Source organism: Colias philodice, chromosome 3, assembly GCF_061535455.1.
Source record: "Colias philodice isolate Cphi_HAF_F1 chromosome 3, ilColPhil1 Martin Lab GWU primary, whole genome shotgun sequence".
NCBI classification, from domain to species: domain Eukaryota; kingdom Metazoa; phylum Arthropoda; class Insecta; order Lepidoptera; family Pieridae; genus Colias; species Colias philodice.
In genome coordinates this window covers 1,886,633-1,908,854 of record NC_143088.1, presented here as the reverse complement: position 1 = coordinate 1,908,854, position 22,222 = coordinate 1,886,633, and the positions used below count along the sequence as shown (strand labels likewise).

General features: G+C 33.4%; 1 protein-coding gene across 1 annotated transcript in view; it reads left to right on the top strand.

Annotated features, from left to right (window-relative positions):
- The window catches only part of N (neurogenic locus Notch protein), a 143,283-nt gene that overhangs the window by 105,395 nt on the left and 15,666 nt on the right, over window positions 1-22,222 (top strand). The window contains exons 6-18 of the mRNA XM_089713320.1: window positions 2,437-2,630; window positions 3,083-3,238; window positions 3,764-3,946; window positions 10,808-10,922; window positions 11,292-11,413; window positions 13,579-13,746; window positions 14,254-14,392; window positions 15,325-15,477; window positions 15,809-15,915; window positions 16,250-16,363; window positions 16,894-17,050; window positions 17,472-17,704; window positions 18,141-18,286. Coding sequence (XP_089569446.1) covers window positions 2,437-2,630; window positions 3,083-3,238; window positions 3,764-3,946; window positions 10,808-10,922; window positions 11,292-11,413; window positions 13,579-13,746; window positions 14,254-14,392; window positions 15,325-15,477; window positions 15,809-15,915; window positions 16,250-16,363; window positions 16,894-17,050; window positions 17,472-17,704; window positions 18,141-18,286 — 1,987 coding nt within the window. The remainder of the gene's footprint in view (window positions 1-2,436; window positions 2,631-3,082; window positions 3,239-3,763; window positions 3,947-10,807; window positions 10,923-11,291; window positions 11,414-13,578; window positions 13,747-14,253; window positions 14,393-15,324; window positions 15,478-15,808; window positions 15,916-16,249; window positions 16,364-16,893; window positions 17,051-17,471; window positions 17,705-18,140; window positions 18,287-22,222) is intronic.

Below are 22,222 nucleotides of genomic sequence, written 5' to 3'. Positions count from 1 at the left end.
ATTTAATAAAAAATACTTACGTCTCATCTGGTTATCGGATCGGTGAAGGACTAGGACAAGGACTCCCACGGGCTCTCCTACTATAACATACATGATCTATCCTTCATCACAAACCTTCGTATTTATAATATTATTAATAAACCCTTTTAAGCTTAAATAAATTTGAGATCATAAGATCTCCTAAAAATAGAATTATGCTACTTTTTCATCTGATGTAGATGGAATGTCTGTCATCGGAAATGAGTAATACCACATGCGAAACTATGTTATTGATCTATGATATCATTAACGTTTTTTGTTATTTATTGTCTTTGATTCGTAGAATACATTTCGGTTTCATTAATAATTCCTCATATTGAATTATTAACAAAAACCTCATATTAACATCGACAGATACATAATAACACTCTCGTTTTGTTTGTGTTATGTTGACTTAGAGAGATGAAGACGAAATTGATAAATAGCATTTCATAGACTTTATATATAATACGAGCTGTGCCCCGCGGTTAAACCCGCAGTTCCTCGCTCCTGTTGGTTTTAGCATGATAATATAATATAGCCTTCCTCGATAAATAGGCTATCTAACACCGAAATAATTTTTCAAATCGGACCAGTAGTTCCTGAGATTAGCGCGTTCAAACAAACTCGTCAGCTTTATAATATTTGTATAGATAAGTATAGATGACGCGCTATACATATTTGCGAGGAAAGCCGCAACACTTTATATGATAAAACATTAAATTGCATTGATTAATCTAATTAGTCACACAGCAAGCGACGAAATATCAATACATAAAATATCTACAATTTATATACTGTAATGTAATATTTACGAGCGTTAGACCTATTTTGAATATTAAATTGCAAAGATTGGCTTATGTTATGAGTTTCAGCGGCTTTAATATTTTAATAAATAACAGGAATAAAATGTTTTCGACTGCTTCTAGCTTTTTTACCAATAATGTATAAAGTTGTTCAAAATATAAAAGAGCTTAGTTATTAAAAGAATTGCACATATTTAGAAATATTCTGAAAACAATCATGTTAAACCAGAAACTGTACGCAATGCTGTCTAGTATTTAAAATGTATTTTTTCCTAAACTGAAACATCCATTACCAAAGCATATCTATCTATAGTAGGTAATATATATTTTTTATTTTTCAAAAAATATCATAATTTTTTAAATATCCTGTAAGTAGGTACACAATATTTGACTACCAGATAAGGAATGAACTGAATATTCACTTTGCAAATGTCGTCGTATAATCTAGGAAAATCGCTTCATCCGATCCCATAACTTCTTAAGCTTTTATTAAAGGGAAAAGTCACATTTGATTTACAGCCCCGTTCGCGTTGTTACATATTTATTGTAGTCCCTGAGAGCGGTGTGGTCAGGCGTAAATCATTTATAACGTTTTGGTTTCCTTTAGACTAATCTGCTTGTTTCTGTCATCGGGGATTGGACTTAGACTGATGTAATTAATGGATGCTCAAACTCAAACATTTATTTATTCAATTAGACTTCTTCTAGAAGCACTTGAATCGTTATAACATATTTTTTACATTTACCACCAATTCGGAAAGCAGTATAGCTTATAGCTTATAGTATAGCTAATACATTGTTTATACTATAGTGTAACAATCGTTATATAACGTAATAAGACATGTTTGTTGCATAAATGAATACAAAGACGATACGTAAAACAAAACGTTGATAACAAAGACCCGTTTTCTTTCCCACTTTAATCTGTTTTAAAAGCTCAACCAAAACATTTTGGGGAAATGTGAAATTTTTGACTAACCTTTTCACTTGGATCGTAATTTGCAAATAAGCAAAGAAACAAGAAATGCGAAGAGCGTCCTTGTCGGCGTCTCTTTACCTCACCGTACCACTTTTTTACCTCAATTATAATTTATTTTAATAACCATAAAGCGCTTTGTACAATTAAAATACATCTTCATAATTAAACTTAAATTGTATGTAACATGGTTCCTTAAACGATATAACATTCGTTCCGCGTTAAATACATCCATATTCATTATTTGTAAAGAAAACATTATTATTTTATTATAAAAATATGATAATCATTCGCGAAGCTGACCGAAAGTTCTTTTATCACGTGAATGTGAAACTGTTCAAGCTTTATGGTTTGACTTTAAGAAAAATCTATACTACTAGTAAAGTATATTATTATGTTATCTGTGCCCATACTAAATTCAAAATCAATGTACCAGTATAGATGAAAAACACAGAGAAGACCTACTACATAAGTATTTGTATATCAATAAGTTATGCAGTGCGGATAAATTCCTCCAACCTAATGAATACAGCCTTATTTCTCCAGCTCTTATTCCTGACCTATTATGCCAAAATATCGTTAACACGTACAATAGTATTTCATTGTCTTTATTCTAACTAGCCCCTTTCTCCCCAGACCTCTAGTATGCCAGAACGGTGCCACCTGCACCAACACCGTTGGCGGCTTCTCCTGTATCTGTGTGAACGGGTGGACCGGACCAGAGTGTTCTGTGAACATCGACGACTGCGCAGGCGCCGCTTGCTTCAATGGTGCGACGTGTATTGATCGAGTTGGCGCATTCTACTGCAAGTGTACTCCGGGGAAGACGGGTAAGATTGCCCTTTACATTAACGCAGTAGAAATATGATTGATTTGATAAGAAGGTCATAGATATTGGAGAGAAACAGCCGAAAGCCTTTTGGAATTTTGATTTAGTAGATTGTAAGTGCAAGATTTCAAAAAATTATTGCGAGAATTGAATTTTGGATATCTGGTAAATAGTAACTGGAAAAGTAAACGCAAATAATACTTTATAAATATGCTCTTCATCAGACCAGACCATTTACGGTTCGAAATTTACGAGAATCTTGTATAGAATAACTTTGAAATATTTTAAGTGCCAATTTCACAGACTCGTGATATGTTCCACTTTTGCCAGTAAAAATGACTTATTGTATGAAAACAATATAATAAAATTGCCTATCAGGGACATAATCAGCAAACGGTCATATCGACCCTATACCTTATTGCATTCTTGACTTAACCCTTAACCCTTTCCTAGGTCTCCTGTGCCACCTGGACGACGCATGCACGTCGAACCCGTGCCACGCGGACGCGATCTGCGACACCAGCCCCATTAACGGCTCCTACACTTGCTCCTGCGCATCTGGGTACAAGGGTCTCGACTGCTCGGAGGATATCGATGAGTGTGAGCAAGGTAAGATGCGAACGAACGTTGGAGAAGCTTTGGAATGTTCTTTTAAGGATATTTTTAATTGAAGGTTTCTATTTAATAATGTTAAATCGTTGTTTGTTCTATAAACATTAATAACTAGTGTGATATTATTTATTCGTTTAAATATTAATCTTCTTGCTATTTAATGCTATCGTTTTCTTTATTTTCGTGTTTTATTGCGTTAAAACTTTAAAAATGAAATAGATATATACAATAAACGATGCTATCGTATATATAGATATATTTATTTTAATAACCATATAGATATATATACGATAGCATCGTTTCATTTTTAAAGTTCTCTTCCTATTGAGCAATTGGTCAATCTTTAAACTGGTTTATCTTTGTCTTTTTTCTTAGCCCAATGTTATTATATTACGTAAAATGTCGAAAAAACGAGCACACTTGCAATTTATCAGTTTTTCCTTTTCATTTTTCTTACATTGTGCATTTTAGGACTGGTTTCTGGGCTTTCCTAACTCTTACTACGACATATTCTGTCCCCAGGATCTCCCTGCGAGCACGACGGCATGTGTGTGAACACGCCCGGTTCGTTCGCTTGCAACTGTTCCGTGGGTTTCACCGGACCTCGTTGTGAGACCAACGTCAACGAGTGTGAAAGCCATCCGTGTAGGAATGAAGGATCTTGTTTGGATGATCCGGGGACATTTAGATGCGTGTGTATGCCTGGTAAGTAATAATTCATAATTAATAATCTTGATATTTTTGTGCCTTTTAATACTGTTGAACATGGCATCTTCTCATGTATATGTACGCCTGGTAAGTAAGTGTGGCTGAAGTGTGTGTTGTGACATTAAAAGGTGTCCGGATATGATCTTAAAAATCGTTATAACAGACAGAAACCAGGATTGTGTTTAGGATGTCTACTGAATATATTAAAATTGTAGGTAGGTACTTGTATTTAAAAAAACGCAAAAGTGCTTCGGAATATTTTTGTTCATTTAATATAAATTAATTTAATGGGCACTGTACATGTATTTTTATATTGAAATTGATAAGCATATCAATTACAATTTTAAGTGTCAAACCAAATTTGGGAATCGTGATAAAGTGAATGTGTATGCCATTTTGACCCAGTATACCCAATAATAGTCATCTCACAAGAGTATAACACAAAATAATAATAACATAATACATATAATATAACTTTATGTACACAAGTCATGATAAAAACTAAAAAATGAAAACCTAAAAATTGCATTTTTAAACTATTTTAAATCCAGCCTTTAGATTTTAACAACGTTTTGTATTTTTATCTCTCCTTAAGTTACATTAGAGCTCATTCAAATTTGAAAGACAAAAAAATTCTATGGTTTGAGCACCCAGTTAATAAAATATATCCTAGTCGAAAAACAAACAACATAGTCGAAATACAAACACCATAGTCGTGTTATGCAAAAAGCATATTCCAAGTCGATGGTGTAACGGTATGGACCCCCCTTCGCGAAGTTACAATTTGCTTCACAGTTGACAGCGATCTTTGAAGATTATCATTAGCTAGGCGGATGTAGGGCTGCCACATTGAAATTTTATTAGTTCTTTATTTATTGACCTTGGGTTACGTGTACCTGAATCGTTATATTTTCGTAAAAAGCTCTGGAATTTAAATTTTAACTTAATTATTTGGAACATTAATAATTTTAACAAAATTAAAAAAAATAGTATTATTTAGTTTTAAGTCAAATTCTTATTTTATTGTATTATGAACGATAGAAAAACCTGTCTCACAATAAAATCTATTTTCAGACTTAAGTAAATCTGGGAAAACAAAAGTTTTTCGTATTTTCCTTGTTTCTATAATTTTTAAGCAGAAAAAAATCGTTTTTATATAACACTGGGAAGTAATACATCATACAAATATTTATAGAACATTCTAGAAGCAGCCCTATTAGAGTTAGTTCCCATGGCGATGAGAGAGTTTTGCGCATTGTCTCGACGCGGAAACTAACGTTTTTTATCACACACATCACTCTTATATCCTTGAAATAGAGTCCATTTTCATCTAACACACTTCATGTACGTAATTTGATAATTAACATGTATATTAACCTGACTTGGTTTTCAATTCGACCGCAAAATTTGCATTTCCTTCCCGTGTTTATTGGTTTTAAGAGAAAGCTCGTTTAATGTAAATAAATAACGAGGTTGATATTTATCTGGGTACAGATAATAATAATTAATGTTGATTACACATGACCTAGATTTGGCGTTTAAAAATAGCAGCTGCGTGGGTTTGCAAAACTCAAAGTAAGTGTTATCAAAAATGTTTATTTTTTTTGTTTTTATTTTTATTAAACGGGTTCTACAAGAAGACCCCGTGGAATAACTGCGTAAATATAGTTTATTTTTTTTTCACCTAAATGTCCAGTAAAAATAAAAAAAAATATCGATCAAAAAGATAACCATCCGAATTGAATTTTAAGTCTCATTACAGTCATATAAATACCTACAATTCCTTACTTATCTCGAATATATAGTCAAAATTCAACGCATCATCGCTATCAAATTAGAAACTAAACGATTATCATACAAATTCGTTCCTAATGCAAAGGAATGCATGACAAAAATCCCATTCGAACGCGTTCGGTCTCACATATTTAATAACCTGCGTTGTCAAGCACAAAGACATGTCAACGACGCAATGATGCGGACGGAACCACTCATTGGAACTAAATTATGCTATAACCCAATCAATTCTAAACGACAACAAAGCACACGCATCGCATGATACCACAGTACCTCTCAACTCGGCAGGGTTACATCCGAGTTCAAGTACGGCATTATACTGATAAATTAAGAAGCCCCTTGAGCTGTCGCAGCAGGAACAGAGTTGTGTGCATTCAATACGGTCGTATGTCACATCTCACGCACGAGTGCTTTCAGACCCGTCTGGCAAGTGCGCTAATAAGGGCAAAGTTAGTTCGGTATGACGACATTATAATTTTTTATGGAATAACACGTCCCGGGACTTTGCACTCGCTTTTTGCAAGGCGCGACCGTTAGCCATTTTGAAAATATGGGTCATTTTCAAAATATTTGTACGTCACGAAATTGTCAGTAAACTGTTTCGTTAGGAAATGTCAGGAAGTTGTAAAAGTAAGGCTGTATTCAGAATAAGGTAATATTACATAATATAAAAAAGTAAGAAGTCACTAGTTAAAAAAAATATATATTTTTAGTTACAAAATAATCAACAAACAATCAATTTTTATAATTCTCTGTTTGCTTTTCCTTTTCTTTTCTTCTATCATTAGCTTCTTTCCATTTTTGTCTTCGAGCTTCTTTTTCACTGTCATTAAGATCTGATATTTTTCTTGTCTTTGTTTCACTTTCTCGAGGTGTTTTTTCCTTTTCTTTTCATATTTTTCAGGGTTTTGCTTTTTTAGTTTTTCAATGTATTTTTTTGCCGTTCGGCACCGGTTAGCGGCATTCTGAAACTAAAAAAAGCTGTTGGATATATGTATTTTGAATAAAAATAAAAACAAAAGTAAGCATCACTGGGTGGAAAAGCGATCAACACTAAATGCAATAAGGCAAGCGTTATCCCATCAGAAACCACTTGTAAAATTGGAGGCCAAGACTCACTGATCCGCTTTCACTATAAAAAAGTTATCAGATCCCAGGAAAAGTCAAGTCCCTAAGCCCGACTTTACTAACCCTACATCATGGTTTAAAAAAGTATGGCCTGTAGTTACAAAAAAATAATCTTGAGAGATTTATTGTTTTTCTCCTTTATTTTTATTCGTTACATTAATTTAACACACATTTTAATATCTTATTTTCATACTTTACACATGAGACCACAGCTTTACCGTCTACAATTTACTGACGTCAGTAAATGTCAAGAAATTGTTCGTCAGTAACATGTAAAAAATAACCTAAGAAATACTTTTACACAAAACATAATCACATTTACCATTAGATTGAAAGTGTCATCTATTACTCTAGTCATAATTTAAGTATATTACAATTGCGGTAGGTGAATTCTTCAAAATGTACTTACTTTTGTTGAGAATACGTCGTTAGGAAATTGTAACTAAATTTTTTGCACAGCACACTACTGGACTTCTTCCATGTCTGGACGACGAACAAAATGGCGGCGCGTTAATGTGACCTTACTTTTCGTGACATGACCAGTGTTGCCAATGATTAGAGTTAGATTCCTCTTCTTTGTGATACAAGAAGTTGGTTAATTATGTCAATAAATCAGTGTCACGAAATTGTAACGATTGATAGGGACATTTTTATAATATGTAATTCTTCGTTTATTTAAGGTAATTTAAATATTTTAATCTATCAGATATAACACTTCAAACATTGCTTTTTAATTATGATACAAAAAAATAGGAAGTTTCATACAAAAATTCTGATAAAAATATTGGTTTTCATTGTCGTCCACATAGGGGACAATAAAAAAATGTATGGAGCTTTTTTTGTTACTTTATTTTCACATTAAATTTATGTAAGAATTTGAATCCCAATTCATTGCTTTTTATCAGAAATGATATGCAGTATGCTTAAGTTTAGTCTGTAAAACGTTAACAATCATTTATTTCAGTCGTAACCATATTTTTTTCGAAGATTTTTTAGGGGGACAAACATTTTGTAGTAATGTACAATTATTTTGAAAACGACTCATATGGTAATATGAATGTTATTTTATAGAAAGAAGTAAACTAAAGGTCGGTTTAAATGTGTTTTCAACTGAATCAATTAGCTTTTGCATGCACAGATAAAATAACGATTTTTAAAGAAAAATGTTCAACAAAATATTACCACAGAACATAAATCCTTATACTGAAAGTTACATGATTATTTCTAAAAACCTATTTCATTTGTTACCGCTCATAATGACAGTTTAAACGTTTCTAATAGACATACTTAGAACCCTTATTACATAATTTTATCTATAACCCAAATAAACATTTATAAACAAATGTTAAATGTTCAAACATTGTACAAATAATATCATAGATCCTGATATAGAATGCACCGGACATTCCTATTGGGCCTGTGAGCCGAAATCGTGACAAATGCTGCCGGTACAAGGTATAAGCGATAATAGTCATTTAGTCTAATAATGAAATAAGTAATAATTCTGCCGAATATGCTACCTATATGCACTTTACATAAAGAGCGTATGTACCGAGCACCTGTGTCAGAAGTGAAACTTCTTTGCCAAGATTGAAAGTTACCAAAATCGTCGCTTTACTCCATTACGTGACGGTATTGCCATGACGCGACTTTGAAATTTTACTCTCAACGCGCCTAAAGAAGTTTTACTTCAACAATTCATAAAGGAACACGTTTCAAAGAAAGCTGACTGCATGACTATATCTGAGAGGACAAATAATTTTTATAAAACTGTACAGAATGAGTAAAACATGCCTCTGCAAAGAAAATTCCATAAATTTATCAAACTTTAATTCGTACTAAGTAAAGTAAGTTTAATCGTATTTGCATATTAATAACTTCATTTCGGATGAATCAAAAACTCCACAGTATACTTCACTATTGACACAGTTAAAAAAACCAGTCCCAAGTAACAACCGTTGCATAAATCAAACCTTTTAATTACCAAATACTATATCATAAATACCAAACAATCTGTGTTTTATATAACTGTACCATGGACCAGGGCGTGGCCTACAGTTCCATAGATAAACACGGTTAGGATTGTTTGCGTAATGTTCTACTGAGAAAATAATTTATACTATTGCCATTTGAACTGTAACTTGTAAGCTATAGGTCAGCGTAGTGCCGACAATGGTAATATCGATTGGTTAAAATAAAAGGTGTGTAAGAGAATTGAACATAGTTAGAATTAAATAGATCAATATGTGTATAAAAATATGTTACTAAATAGTTTCTTCTTCTATTATGAAATTAGAAACTGACGATATTCAATGAGCAGTCAATCATTTTATAGAGCATATTAATCTGATAATTAATTTCATATTTTAGAAATCAATACAAAATGTCTGTGACATTTGTATCCTGTTGTTATATACCACTCTCTTACGCTCTTAGTACGTACGCTCTACAAAAAAGGTAACTAGCCACCACTCTAAACTATAAATTTGCAAAGTTATTCAATACAAAATAAAATTCAAATTGGAAATATCATTTCGCAACATATCAATCTAAAGAATACAACCACAAGTACGTAATAGTTTTGAATTTTATGTATTTTTTCTGTGACAAGCGATGAGCAATAGCTCAAGGTATGCGAATACTTGCAATAAAATATTATTGCACAAAATCCATCGATCTATTTTTATACTTATTGACAGTATATAAGATCGATTGTCGGAAGCTGCGTGATCTTGTGTGACAACGTTCCTTTTTTGGTAAGGTAGTGATTTCAGTAGAAAATACCAATAGCCCAGATTGCATCCCATTTTGAACGTTAAATCGATGTGGTAAAGATAATTTTGCATTGTCAAAGATATGGGAACTAAATAAGGGTGTAATTGAATACGGGTACGAGCCAGGTGTTCTATGACAGGAGTCGATCAATGTAATGTGAACTTTGAATTTATTGGGTTTAGGTTGACAATTCCCTTTTTCAGCGTGATGTATGTTGCTTAAGATGTTTTACAAGAGGTTTTTAATATTTATACGGTTACTACAATATTGTGAAGATAATGGTTATTTTTATAGGCTTTGAATGTGTTTTTTTGATTCCATATGCTACATTGCATACAGATTATAAATTGTCAAAAATGCGTCTCTATTATGTGGTTACAGAAGTGATTTTGAAAAGTTGAAAAATATAAGATATGTCTCGAATATTTATTTAATATTTTTTCTACTTCCACTTGTACTTACTTTGTAACTTTGAATTGTTGTATCGTTGTATTTCCGAACTAATTGTTACCTATCTATTACACTATTAGTACGTAGTAAATTTAATAAAGGCCCAATTCTATATATATTTAAAGGCGTTGTCGACAGAACAGTTACAATGATCATTAATTCAAATGCGGGACACTCTAATTACTTATTTAACAGTAGTATTGCGTTCATTTTATATCTTATTTTATGTGCCCCATTTCACTTTAACATCACTTGCTTTAAAGGGCATATAAATTTGAACGTGAAATTAAACCTTTATTACCATTTTGTTTGATATAACATTTTACTGGTCAATTAATCGTTTATTTTCTATAAAATATTTAATTTAACGGAAAAGTATCAATTGCAGGTATTGCTTCATATTTAAACATACATATTATGTATAAACTTTAAAGATATTGCTGTTAAATCCATTTAATACTTCATTCAAGTAATTTGATGATCTTTTTATTATCAAACTGAGCTATGAAGATAAATATTTAAGGAATGAGAACATTTTGATAGTATAATTGATTTTTATAACTTGTATTTCAAGCTTTTCGAGATAGCTTTTCTAGCCTTGTTTCAGGCAGAATTATCGCATCAAGGCTGTCGCTGAAAGTTCTGAAATAAGGTATTAAATGTATAATAGATCTTGAATTTACAGATACTAATTAATGTATTAATTTTCAGGTTTTACGGGAACTCAGTGTGAGGTTGAAATAGACGAATGCGCGAACAACCCGTGCCTGAATGGTGGAGTCTGCCATGACATGATTAACGCGTTTAGATGTACATGTGTTATAGGGTAAGTTATTTGAACAGACTAATTACAATAGGTAAAGATAAAAAGGAATAGATAATCATTTGTTAGAATTTTTGTATTGAAAGATTTAGGATAGAAGATGGAAAATAAGTAAAACATTATAAAAAAAAATCAAATGTAAATTATCTATCTACTATTTACTTTACTAGGGAGATTATAAACTCATTATATTTTGATGTTTTAAACATAGTCTTGGATTTACATATACTATAAGTACTAGTAAAGTACTTATAATCTTGACCACAACTGCAAATAAAGTTTTAAAAACGGAAACTTTCCTATTTTCATCTACACTACTTGAAATATCAACCTTATCACCCTAGCATTAAAGTCCTAATCAAATCCTTATAGCTTCACGGGCGCTAGATGTCAAGTGAACATAGACGACTGTGCCTCCAGTCCGTGCCGCAATGGGGGCACGTGCCATGACTCCATCGCTGGGTACACTTGTGAATGCCCGCCTGGGTATACAGGTAAGAGTTATGATTCGTTTGTTTAATTATATTGTGTGTTTTAAATCTGTGTAAAAAAATCTACCTAGTGGTCTAGATGTTTTGGTTTGATATAATAAAATGAATCGAGCTAGAGAAGAAGCAGAAGCTTTTCCTTTGTGCTAAATATTATGTGCTTATTTAAATTATGTCTACATTCTATCAATAGTTTTCATATTGTCTTGCAATAATACCATGCTAATATACAGTGGTGGTCACATAATTAAAGACACCCCCGAATTGACCATGAAAGATTTACATTAGGAAGTACAATTATCTGAAAAAGGTATTTAATCTAGTACTATTTTTATTAAACCATACAAGACAATATGTTCTTTAAAATGAGGGACAAAAAATAGTTATATTCCTTATTAGTTTCTACACTTGCTCTCTGTGGGAATGTAACACAAACTTTGTTTACGTACGTGTAGCTGGCCACTTAATTAAAGACAACAAGAAATCAGTTATAATTTTTTATATAAATAAAAAGAAACAGCATTGTACTTTTCTTCGTTTTGCCGCGTAATTTCATAAATCGTTGACACTCCATAATTTTTTTGAGTATTATTAACTTTTAAAATTAAAATTCATATGTTTCATTGTTTTAATATCAATTATTATGGTTAAAAACAAGAGTTGCGACTCGTCCACAAGAAAAATTATTTTTAACTTCCATGATAATTAAAATGTTCCAAGGATATGGTTATGAATGCTATAAAACATGTCAAGATGTTCCACACGACCGAAAACGTACTCAGAAAATCAAAACCAAGTGAAACTACTCGGCCAAAAGATTCAAAAATGGTGTTGTTGGCTAAAAAAGATCTATTTAAAGGGTCGAAACTGATACAGTTCAGAGTTGTATGGTGCAGCAGGTTTGAAGGAAGTGTCTGCAAGGACAATTAGACGGAGACTGTGTGAGGAAAACTTGCACTGAAGAGTATCTCGGAAAGTACCACTTTTGAAAAAACAAAATGTGAAGGCAAGATTTGACTTTGCTACAAAATACGAACACTGGACTGAACGAGAATGGAAACATGTGCTGTTTTTGGATTAAATTAAGATTAATATGATTAATTCTGTCAGAAAACAATATGTAAGACGCCATCTCAATAGGGAAATGGATCCAAGATACACTAATAAGTAGTCATACATGGGGGTGGAAATATTAATGTGTGGCGCTGTTTTTCTGGACTTGGTGTTGGACCTGTCAAAAAGACAGAAGGCAACATGGATAAATTCCAGTACAAGTATATTTTAGAGCAATCCATGCTGTCCTATGCGGAGGAAAATTTACCTTTTGTTTGGACTTTTCAACACGATAATGATCCTAAGCACACAGCAAAAGTAGTGAAGTGCTTGTTATTAAGGAACCAAACTGTAACTGTTTTGGATTGGCCCCCCTACAGCCCGGGTTTAAATCCGATCGAAAACTTATGGAATCAAGAAAGAAAGAAGTCGCGTCAAAGCGGTCATTAGTCGTCGACTAACTTTGCAAAGCATTTTCGAAGAATGGAACCAAATTAGTGATGCAACTTGTACAAAATTAGTTGCTTCAATGGCCAAGAGATGTAAAGCGTCATTACTGCCAAAGGACATGCAACCAAATATTGAAAAGTGTAAAATTGTTTTGTAAATACGTCAGGCATTTTGTGTTGGAAAAATAATCTCATTCAAATAATATTTTTTTATATTTCTCATAAGCGAGTCTAATGTCTTTAATTATATGGCCAGACCTTTGCTAGGTTAAAACTGCTACTAGTAAGGATGAACCGATTAAAATCTAACAAACCGACAAGTTCTGTAGATAAAATTTAGTTTAGCATTAGACAACACATACCTGTATATTTTAAAATTATTTAACAAGTTCCAATGGTAGTGTGAAAAAAAATGTTGAGAGAAGTGTCTTGGGTAGTATAAAATGCTCTTAGTGTCTTTAATTATGTGACCACCACTGTATGAACCCTATAATCTACATATCTTTCTATCTGACTGCCTCGTCTTGAAACAGAAACTGAACCTTTACTGACTAGTCATCAATGGCTGAAAGTCGGTTACTTTTATCACTCTCAATTCACATATTACCAACCTTTCTTACTACTGTCATTATTGCAAAACGACACTAATTGTTTCTTATATCTCTTTAGGCATGTCCTGTGAAACCAACATCAACGACTGTCTCTCCGCCCCTTGCCATCGTGGTGAATGTATTGATGGTGACAATAGCTTCACTTGCAACTGTCACCCGGGATACACTGGCCGTGTGTGTCAAACGCAGATTAATGAGTGCGAGTCCAATCCTTGTCAGTTTGGAGGTAAGACCCTATAACAATAGACATAAGGATCATTTTGCTTTGGAATAGGATTCTAGAAGGTTCGAGTGTAACTGCCATCCGGGATACACTATCCGTGTGTGTCAAACGCAGATTAAAGAGTGCGAGTCAAACCCTTGTCAGTTTGGAGGTAAGACCCTATATCAATAGTAATAAAGCTCATTTTGTTTTGTACTATCCATTGACGATCGTAAAACATCCTATCAGTTGATAAATTAAACTCTATATTTATCACTATAAAGTACATTTTGCTTTGCACCATCTAGCTGGTAGGGTACACCAGCACGAAAATTGATGACTCTAGAAGAGTCACATGCACCTATTTTGATCAATATAGTCTATTTTAGTTTGCCCTATCTAGTAACTACTAACTTTGATTACACCTCGAGAAGAGAAAATAAATGCTTCACTAGTTTAAACTATCAGTAATTTCCATAATACAAAATGTTATCTAACACAAAAATGTAATATTAATCTTGTTATTCCTAGGTCACTGCGAAGACCTAATAGACGGCTACCAATGCCGCTGCAAGCCCGGTACATCAGGTCGGAACTGCGAGATCAACGTCAACGAATGTTACTCCAACCCTTGTAGGAACGGCGCCACTTGCATTGACGGGATAAATAGGTTCGTATGCTGTGGGAATAGAGCTTATTTTGCTGTAACGGTTGCTTTGGGATCACTATTTGATTAATAATTATTATGGGAGAGTAGATTGAGCTGATAAGCTGTCATTGTAAAATATACTTTAAGGGCTATAACATTGATACCAAATTACATGCCTGATATTATGATGCGTTATAATATCTGTATAAAATGCACAATTGCATGTTTGCAATTAGAGGCTTATTGGTATCGTACTAATATTAATTTTAAATGTTACTGGATGACTTACTTTAAGTCGGTTTTCAAAAGAAACTATAACATAAGTTGTTATTTTTGTTCATTTACCTCCATTCGACCATTTTAAATATCATTTTCACTAGCTTTTATTAACAGGGGCTTTCATTAGTGCATATTTATTTAATAAATACAATAATAAATTCATTTCTAATGCTTACTTTTTCTTTCACATGCAGCAACAATTATTTTGAGTAAGTTCATTTCTTATTACACCGCCTGATTTAATGCACATGTATCACCGCTTTTACTTACAAAATAACATTCTTTATTGCATCATTCAAAAATAATAATTCTGCATTTTTATGAACATATTAATCAATATTGTCTAAGGTTTGGCTTATAATTCCTTATAAGTGGCTTATTTCAATTTCTTTTACATTCTTTCAAAAGTAAAACATTCAGGTTCTGGTTCTGAGTTATTTTCAAAAGACATATTTTATGCGATATAAAATCTTACCATGTATTCGGAAACATTATGTATAAATCATTACATGTTTACTTGTGTTTGTATCCGTTCTAAAAAAGTCTAAACAAAATTATTCAAACATTCTTTATTCTTTATTCGAAAATAAATTATTCTTAAAGTAACCTTTACCCCGGCTGTACTCCCAAAAAATTCCCTCTGCAAACAAAATACTATGTCAAAACCTCCACAGGTATACATGCGAATGTATCCCGGGTTTCACTGGCCAACACTGCGAGACGAACATCAACGAATGTTTGTCGAACCCTTGCGCGAATGGCGGCAAATGTATCGATCGGATAAATGGATTCCGCTGCGAGTGCCCTAGAGGTTATTATGATGCAAGGTACGGAAAGTCAAACATTTATTTGTTCAATAAGACTTTGCAATGGCCATAACATAAATTACCATTTTTTTGAGGCGTTCTGGAATAGTTAGTGCTCAAAACAGTTCTGTTTTTAAGATTCGTTAAAAATACATTATAGCAAATATGAAAATAGTTTATATGTACCAAGTAACTTCTCGAATAGTGAGTTAAAAAGAAAATATAAAGGCTGTACAGCATTTCACAATTTCCTCTTGAAAAGATATTATCGATTTTTGAAAGAAAACAAAAGTTTGCCTTTTGTGTTATTTTAGTTACATAATAATTTATTTATAAACATTATTTCCTACAGATGCCTATCAGACGTGAATGAATGCGCGTCAAACCCTTGCATCAACGGTGGTACCTGTGAGGATGGTGTCAATCAGTTCATTTGTCATTGCTTACCGGGATATGGGGGTAAGAATTCATAATTTTTGATAGTTCTTTGAAAAAATCCTTTAATTATTATTTTAACCTAAAAAAAATTATAAGGAGTATGTACCGTTATTTAGATATTTAGAATGATTGTCTGTGACTTTGTTTTACGCTGGGAAACGACTTTTGTGCTATTTTCACTGTTGTATTGTTGATACACTTTTTTTCAAAATTCTTATTAATTTTAAATTCATAAGCAAATCGTTATTTGCACTTGGGTGTAATCGCTGATAAAGACCAGTTGATATATCACTCAAACTAAGTTTTTAAAATATTGTTTATATGCTACTAAAATATGATAATAATATTTTTTTAGGCCAACGTTGCGAGCGTGACATCGACGAATGCAGCTCAAACCCGTGCCAACATGGCGGCACGTGCCATGACAGACTCAATGCTTACAAATGTGACTGCGTTTTAGGATTTACAGGTGAGTTTCCAACTATTATGTTTATAATGATATTTCGTTTTCAAATTTCGCATTGTATTGGATAGCATTTCAAACGAGACGCAAGCGACACAGGACTGTTTAAAATGAATGTACAATTAATAATCTTGCGCTCATTTTATTCGAACGTTTTTGCGACGTTGATTGTATATAAGTTTACATTTGGTTTACATTGGTAACGGTACGTTCACAACTGATGGATTAGGTGACTTCTATGATTTCAGCTGTAATATAATTTAACAAGGGAAACAGTATATTTCGAAGCACAGTACACTTATACAATAAAAGGGCAATAAAAAAGAGCGTGTGTGCCGAGCACACGTGTCAGAAGCGAAACTTCTTTTGCAAGATTCAAAGATACATAAAAATTGGCGCCTTACTCCATGACATGACGGTATTGCCATGACGCGACCTAGACATTTTACTCTCAACGCGCTTAAAGAAGTTTCACTTAAAAATAGTTGTCCATGTGTCAATATCACCAACCATCAATTTAATCATCTATTTTTCAGGTGTAAACTGCGAAACAAACATCGACGACTGTGCCGGTAACCCATGCTTACACGGCGGCTCTTGCATAGACCTCGTGAACGGCTACCGCTGCGTGTGCGCGCCGCCGCACTCGGGACGCAACTGCGAGAACACGCTCGACCCGTGCTTGCCGAACCAGTGAGTTCTAATTTTGAATTTTTGGTTTCTTTTTTTGTGAGCAACCAGTCAATTTCATATTTGAATTTTGTTTTTTTTTTTGTATACAGTCAGTTGCTGCCAGTATCTACTGACAGTTTAAATAAGGCTTATCTTACTTGATAAAAAAAAAAACATGAGTCCATATGTTTCTGTGTTAATCACAGCATTTTAAACGTTTAATAGGGACGTTACAATAGCAATATTGAGGTTATCGTATTTAAGGCACCGTTCTACATAAATATAGTTTTATACTTTTGAAAATGACAATTAAAAGCAGTTTTCATCAAAATCTACGTTCATATTTGTAACATTATTAAAGTTAATCTATATTTTCCTATAACCATTATTACTCTTACATTTCACTACTTATCACACTAATTCACTAAATTTTCTCCACCAGATGTCGTCACGGCGGCCGCTGTATAGCCGAAGCATCCTACGCGGAGTTCACTTGCCAATGCCCCGTTGGTTGGACCGGAGCCCTTTGCGAAAGGGATGTCGACGAATGTGCAGTTACCGCCCCTTGTCATAATGAAGCCACATGTATCAATACTGAAGGGTCGTATGCCTGTCTGTGCGCGAGGGGCTACGAGGGAAAGGACTGCGCTATCAACACGGATGATTGTGCTTCGTGTAAGTTCTCAAGAAACTTTTAAGTTTTAAGGTTTTTTCGCGCAGTGTCATGATAAAGCCTTTGTATTAATACTAAGAGTTCATACTAGAGGCTACGAGGGCAACACGGATAAATGCGCTTCGTGAAAGTTCTCGAACTTTCTAGCTCTTAGCTTTTTGGGGGACCTTTTACGTAGTAATGGGAGGTATTTCGTCGAATAAAGCGAGTATTTTACTTGTTGTTGTTATGTTTTTGTTATTGTATAATGACTGTGAACTATTTTTCATAGGTTTGTGTTATTATTCCTGTCACCACACTTTACCAAACTTAAACCAATATTTAAATAGATGCAAGTGTGAGTTTAGATCTCGTTATATTTTAATTTCGAAAACCGTAATTTAGTTTAAGTATTATTGTATTAATACCATGTTCTTATCATATTAATTATTTCCACAGTCCCCTGTCAAAACGGCGCAACATGTTTGGACAGTATCGGCGACTACAACTGCGTGTGCGCAAGCGGGTTCGCGGGGAAACATTGTGAAGTTGATATAGATGAGTGCCAGTCTAGGCCCTGTATGAATGGAGCTACTTGTAACCAGGTATCTATGAAAAACTTTTTCATTATAAGCAATAATAATTTTATATAGGTAGAAATAAATTTCAATCATCAAAATTAAAAATAATGACTTAAGAACCCGGCGGAGGCCGCTCGCAACTGCAATTCGAAGCGAAGGCAAAATACGCTCGAATATTGTTGTCTCTATTGCACAATTCCCGCCGTGCTGCGAAGCCGCGCGTGAGTTTGTGTGAATAGTGTACGTACCATTGTGTGAGTGTACCATTCATTCATATTGACAAACGCATTTCTTTTTATTTAGGAATATAATGTTCCTTATTTACTTTATTTTTGCAGCAAACTTTGGGCAATCGTTAGTGTATATGCAGAATAGCAATGCGTTTTTAGGAAATTTCTATACAGCACTTATATCATAAAATAATATCTCAACATCTAGGCTTTGTAGAAAAAAATCTGGGTGTAAAAATTAGGGTACATTTTTTACAAATATAATGTATAATAATAATACGAATAAGTACAGCTCGCCCGAAGATATACTTATTACTTACGCCATCAGTTTTACGTCTGGGATAAAATAACTGTTCCCGGCTAAGAATGATTAAAATAAAAAGCAAGGATTTCCACAGGTAAACATTTATTATGTTATTCATAATTAGGTAAGTTATAGAGATTGTTACATTGATTTCTAATAAAGTGTAGGGTGACCATATTTCGATTGCTGGTCGCAAACTCACCTCGACTTTAATATTATTATAATAGCCAATTTAACACACTTTATATTATTTTCATTATTTTACTTTCTTTATTACTATAAATATATTTTTCATTTTACAGTTGTAAAAAATTACACGATATGAGAGCTATGTCATCTAAAACATTACAATAAAATGTAATAATTTGATATTTTGTACCCTCAGAGATGATTGAATGTAGAAGAGAATTTCGATAAACTAAGGGGGTGATTACAAATAGCTTAGTGGCAGAGCGATTGAGGGCTATACCCGGTAGGTTGTGGGATAGAATTCTGCTCATAATCGATTTTTTCTTTCTTCGAATTTTTGTGTTCTCATAGTATGCATAAATACTTTATAGAAATGCTCATGTATTTGTAGTAAACTCCATGAAAAAAAAATTATTTATATCCTATCTCTGATAGGCAGATTTCTAGGCAAACGGGGATCTATTAATTCTGGTAATATGCAATTAAAATAAAATTCTTGTAATTTGTTTACAATAGAATTCCAGAATTCATTATCTTTTTCAATTTTTTCATATGCTAAACCTTTTGGCGTCCACACAATAAAAATACAATATTCGCGGTTTGCTATATGCAGCTGGCCCTGTACCTGATAATAATAATTATGATTTCTTTTTAGCTTTATTTTATTTATCATGTTATCTTTAGTGCAAAAGGTAATTTTTTTTTCGTCTATTGCTTCAAATGGCGTAAAGTTTGCTGCGCTTGCAGGGCACTTTATTTCGACGATACCGTTCACACCTATCAAACCATCTGGGCTTGCTCCGAGAAAATGTAGATTTTCGTCGATAAACAACCCAGATGGTTCAATATGAAGCCCTAAAAGTGTCTCGGCATCTTTCAGTGCGATGGGTTCATTTTCATTTCCGTATTTTGTGGCATCATTACCTTTAAATTTACTATACAGCAATTGTTTTATAATGTTTTGGCCAGATGTGGTATCTCTTAGTTTGCAGACTTGACCAAAGAATGAAGCTGTCAACCTCATTTTTCGTTGCTTCAACCATTCTTGGTTGGCTCCTTGACCTATAGTTTTTATTTGAATTTCATGCCTCTGACTCGCACTTTGACTTAATTCTAATAACAGTTCGTCTTTCTTTTTTTGAAAAACTTCACTGTCGAGGTCTGCTTCTTTCTCCATATCCCCATAATGCTCATCTGCATGTGCAACATTTCTTTTGATACGTTTTGCGTTTCTATTTGTGTCTGCTTTCCTTTTGTTTTTAGAAGCAATACGCTTTAAATATTTTGTTGGTATTTCGGTATTTTTTGCTAGCGCATTTACTAAATTACCAGTGTTTTGTTTTGCAGCTGCTGCAAAACACCGCGCTTCGTAAGTACCACGCAGACAATAGTTGACCCGTTTTCCACCAATAAATTTGGCGATAATGGAATTAAATTGTTCAGCTATATTATTTGTGTGAGCCATTAAAAGACTTTCTGCATTCGTTATAAGAAGGCTCAAAATAGTAAAAATGTCATACCATAAACCACATTTTTTCATTTCAGGGACTAAATTGTCACCACTTATTCCTTTGCAAAAATAAGGTTTACATTTGTCGTGGTCGCCGAAGACATGGCACGGACTATTCAACAAATCTTGTTTTAAATTATTAATTTTTTGCTCCATTGTCATATTTGGTAACTTTGAATTAAAATCTACAGCGCCTTTTACGGCCTTTCGTAGCCTCAAGATATTTAAATCTAGGGTTTTCCGTAATTTTACTGGAACCGATCCAAATTTGTTTTCAGTCTTTTTTACTATTTTTTTTAATTTTGAGCAATAATTTCTTAATAAATGATTGCTACATTCAATTTTTTTTATCATGGTACAATGGCCGTACGGTAAAGATTCATTGAGAGCCCTAGTAACGCTACTATCACCATCACCGATAAGCGTTTTATATTTAATTTGATGCATGTCGATGCTACATTTAAAGCCTTCCACAATGCCATCAGCTTCCATAGCGGTCGAGCTTTTGGACCAATTTTTAAAGCATCGGTGAACTTTTGGGTCAATGCCTTTATTTTTGGCTAAAGCACATACGCTACAATATGCATTTCTGATGCCCAAGAATAATATTTTTTTAGTTTCGTAACCAATTATACAGGCCACTCCAGACAAAGAATTATAATTAGTCCTATATGACCGTTTGGCCCACGAACCATCTACTACAACCGTAATATAAGGAATTCCGTCAGGATCCACGTTACCTTTTGCGACAGCAATTTTTTTTTCTTCGATGCCGGCTTGGTGCATACTTTCCAATGCAATATCTTTCATTATATCGCCAAACACAACGTTTTCTTTTATAAATAGCTTATCAGACATACAAGGAATGTCAACGTGTGCACAAAATTCGTCCAACTGAGCAAATCCATTACCTGAGGTAACGATCCCATGAACAATATGTTGATTTATTGCACCTTGAGATCTATCATTTTTTATAATGACGTCGACGCCACACATTTTACATTTAAATTTAAATGATGAATAAAATCCACGACGGTTCTCGTTAACAAATTTTAAATCTTTAAAAGAACAATTAAAAGGACTGTGATCTATCGCTGACAATTGTTCAAATAAATATTCAATGTCAAATATTCTTCGTCCGGTTAGCTCTGGAACTTCGATTTCGTCATCATTTTCTTTTTCAACTACCAGAGACTCAGCAGTCGTAGTGCTTGTTGGAGTTAAATTCCTATAAGAAGCAAAGGACCAGAATAAATGTTCTGAATCGTATGGAATAAAAGTACGTCAGCAAGTAAAAAAAGTAATGGAACACCACTGCATTCGCGTCTTTTATATTACAATAATCTTTAATAGTACATATACATATTATATAATAGGGAATAAACGGAATTGATAACCTCCTTCTTTTTGTAGTCGGTTAAAAAGTGTAGGTAGGTTACGTACGTACCTGCTAAACGACTGATTGGTTAAATCCACGTTCAAGGTCTGATTAGGCTCTATATTAATATTAGGTTCAAAGCTTGGCGGAGCATTTATTTCAACAGTTGTTGTAATTTCAATGCCGCCTGGACCACGTGAAGAAGATCTGGGTAATGGTAATAAAATATAATTTATTATAGGCAATATTATCATCTTGATCTGACCCTACAAAATAAAATACAAGATAAGGTAGATATTACCTACTGACACGTTCCTGATTATTCATATTATTCTCATTCTCGTTTAGT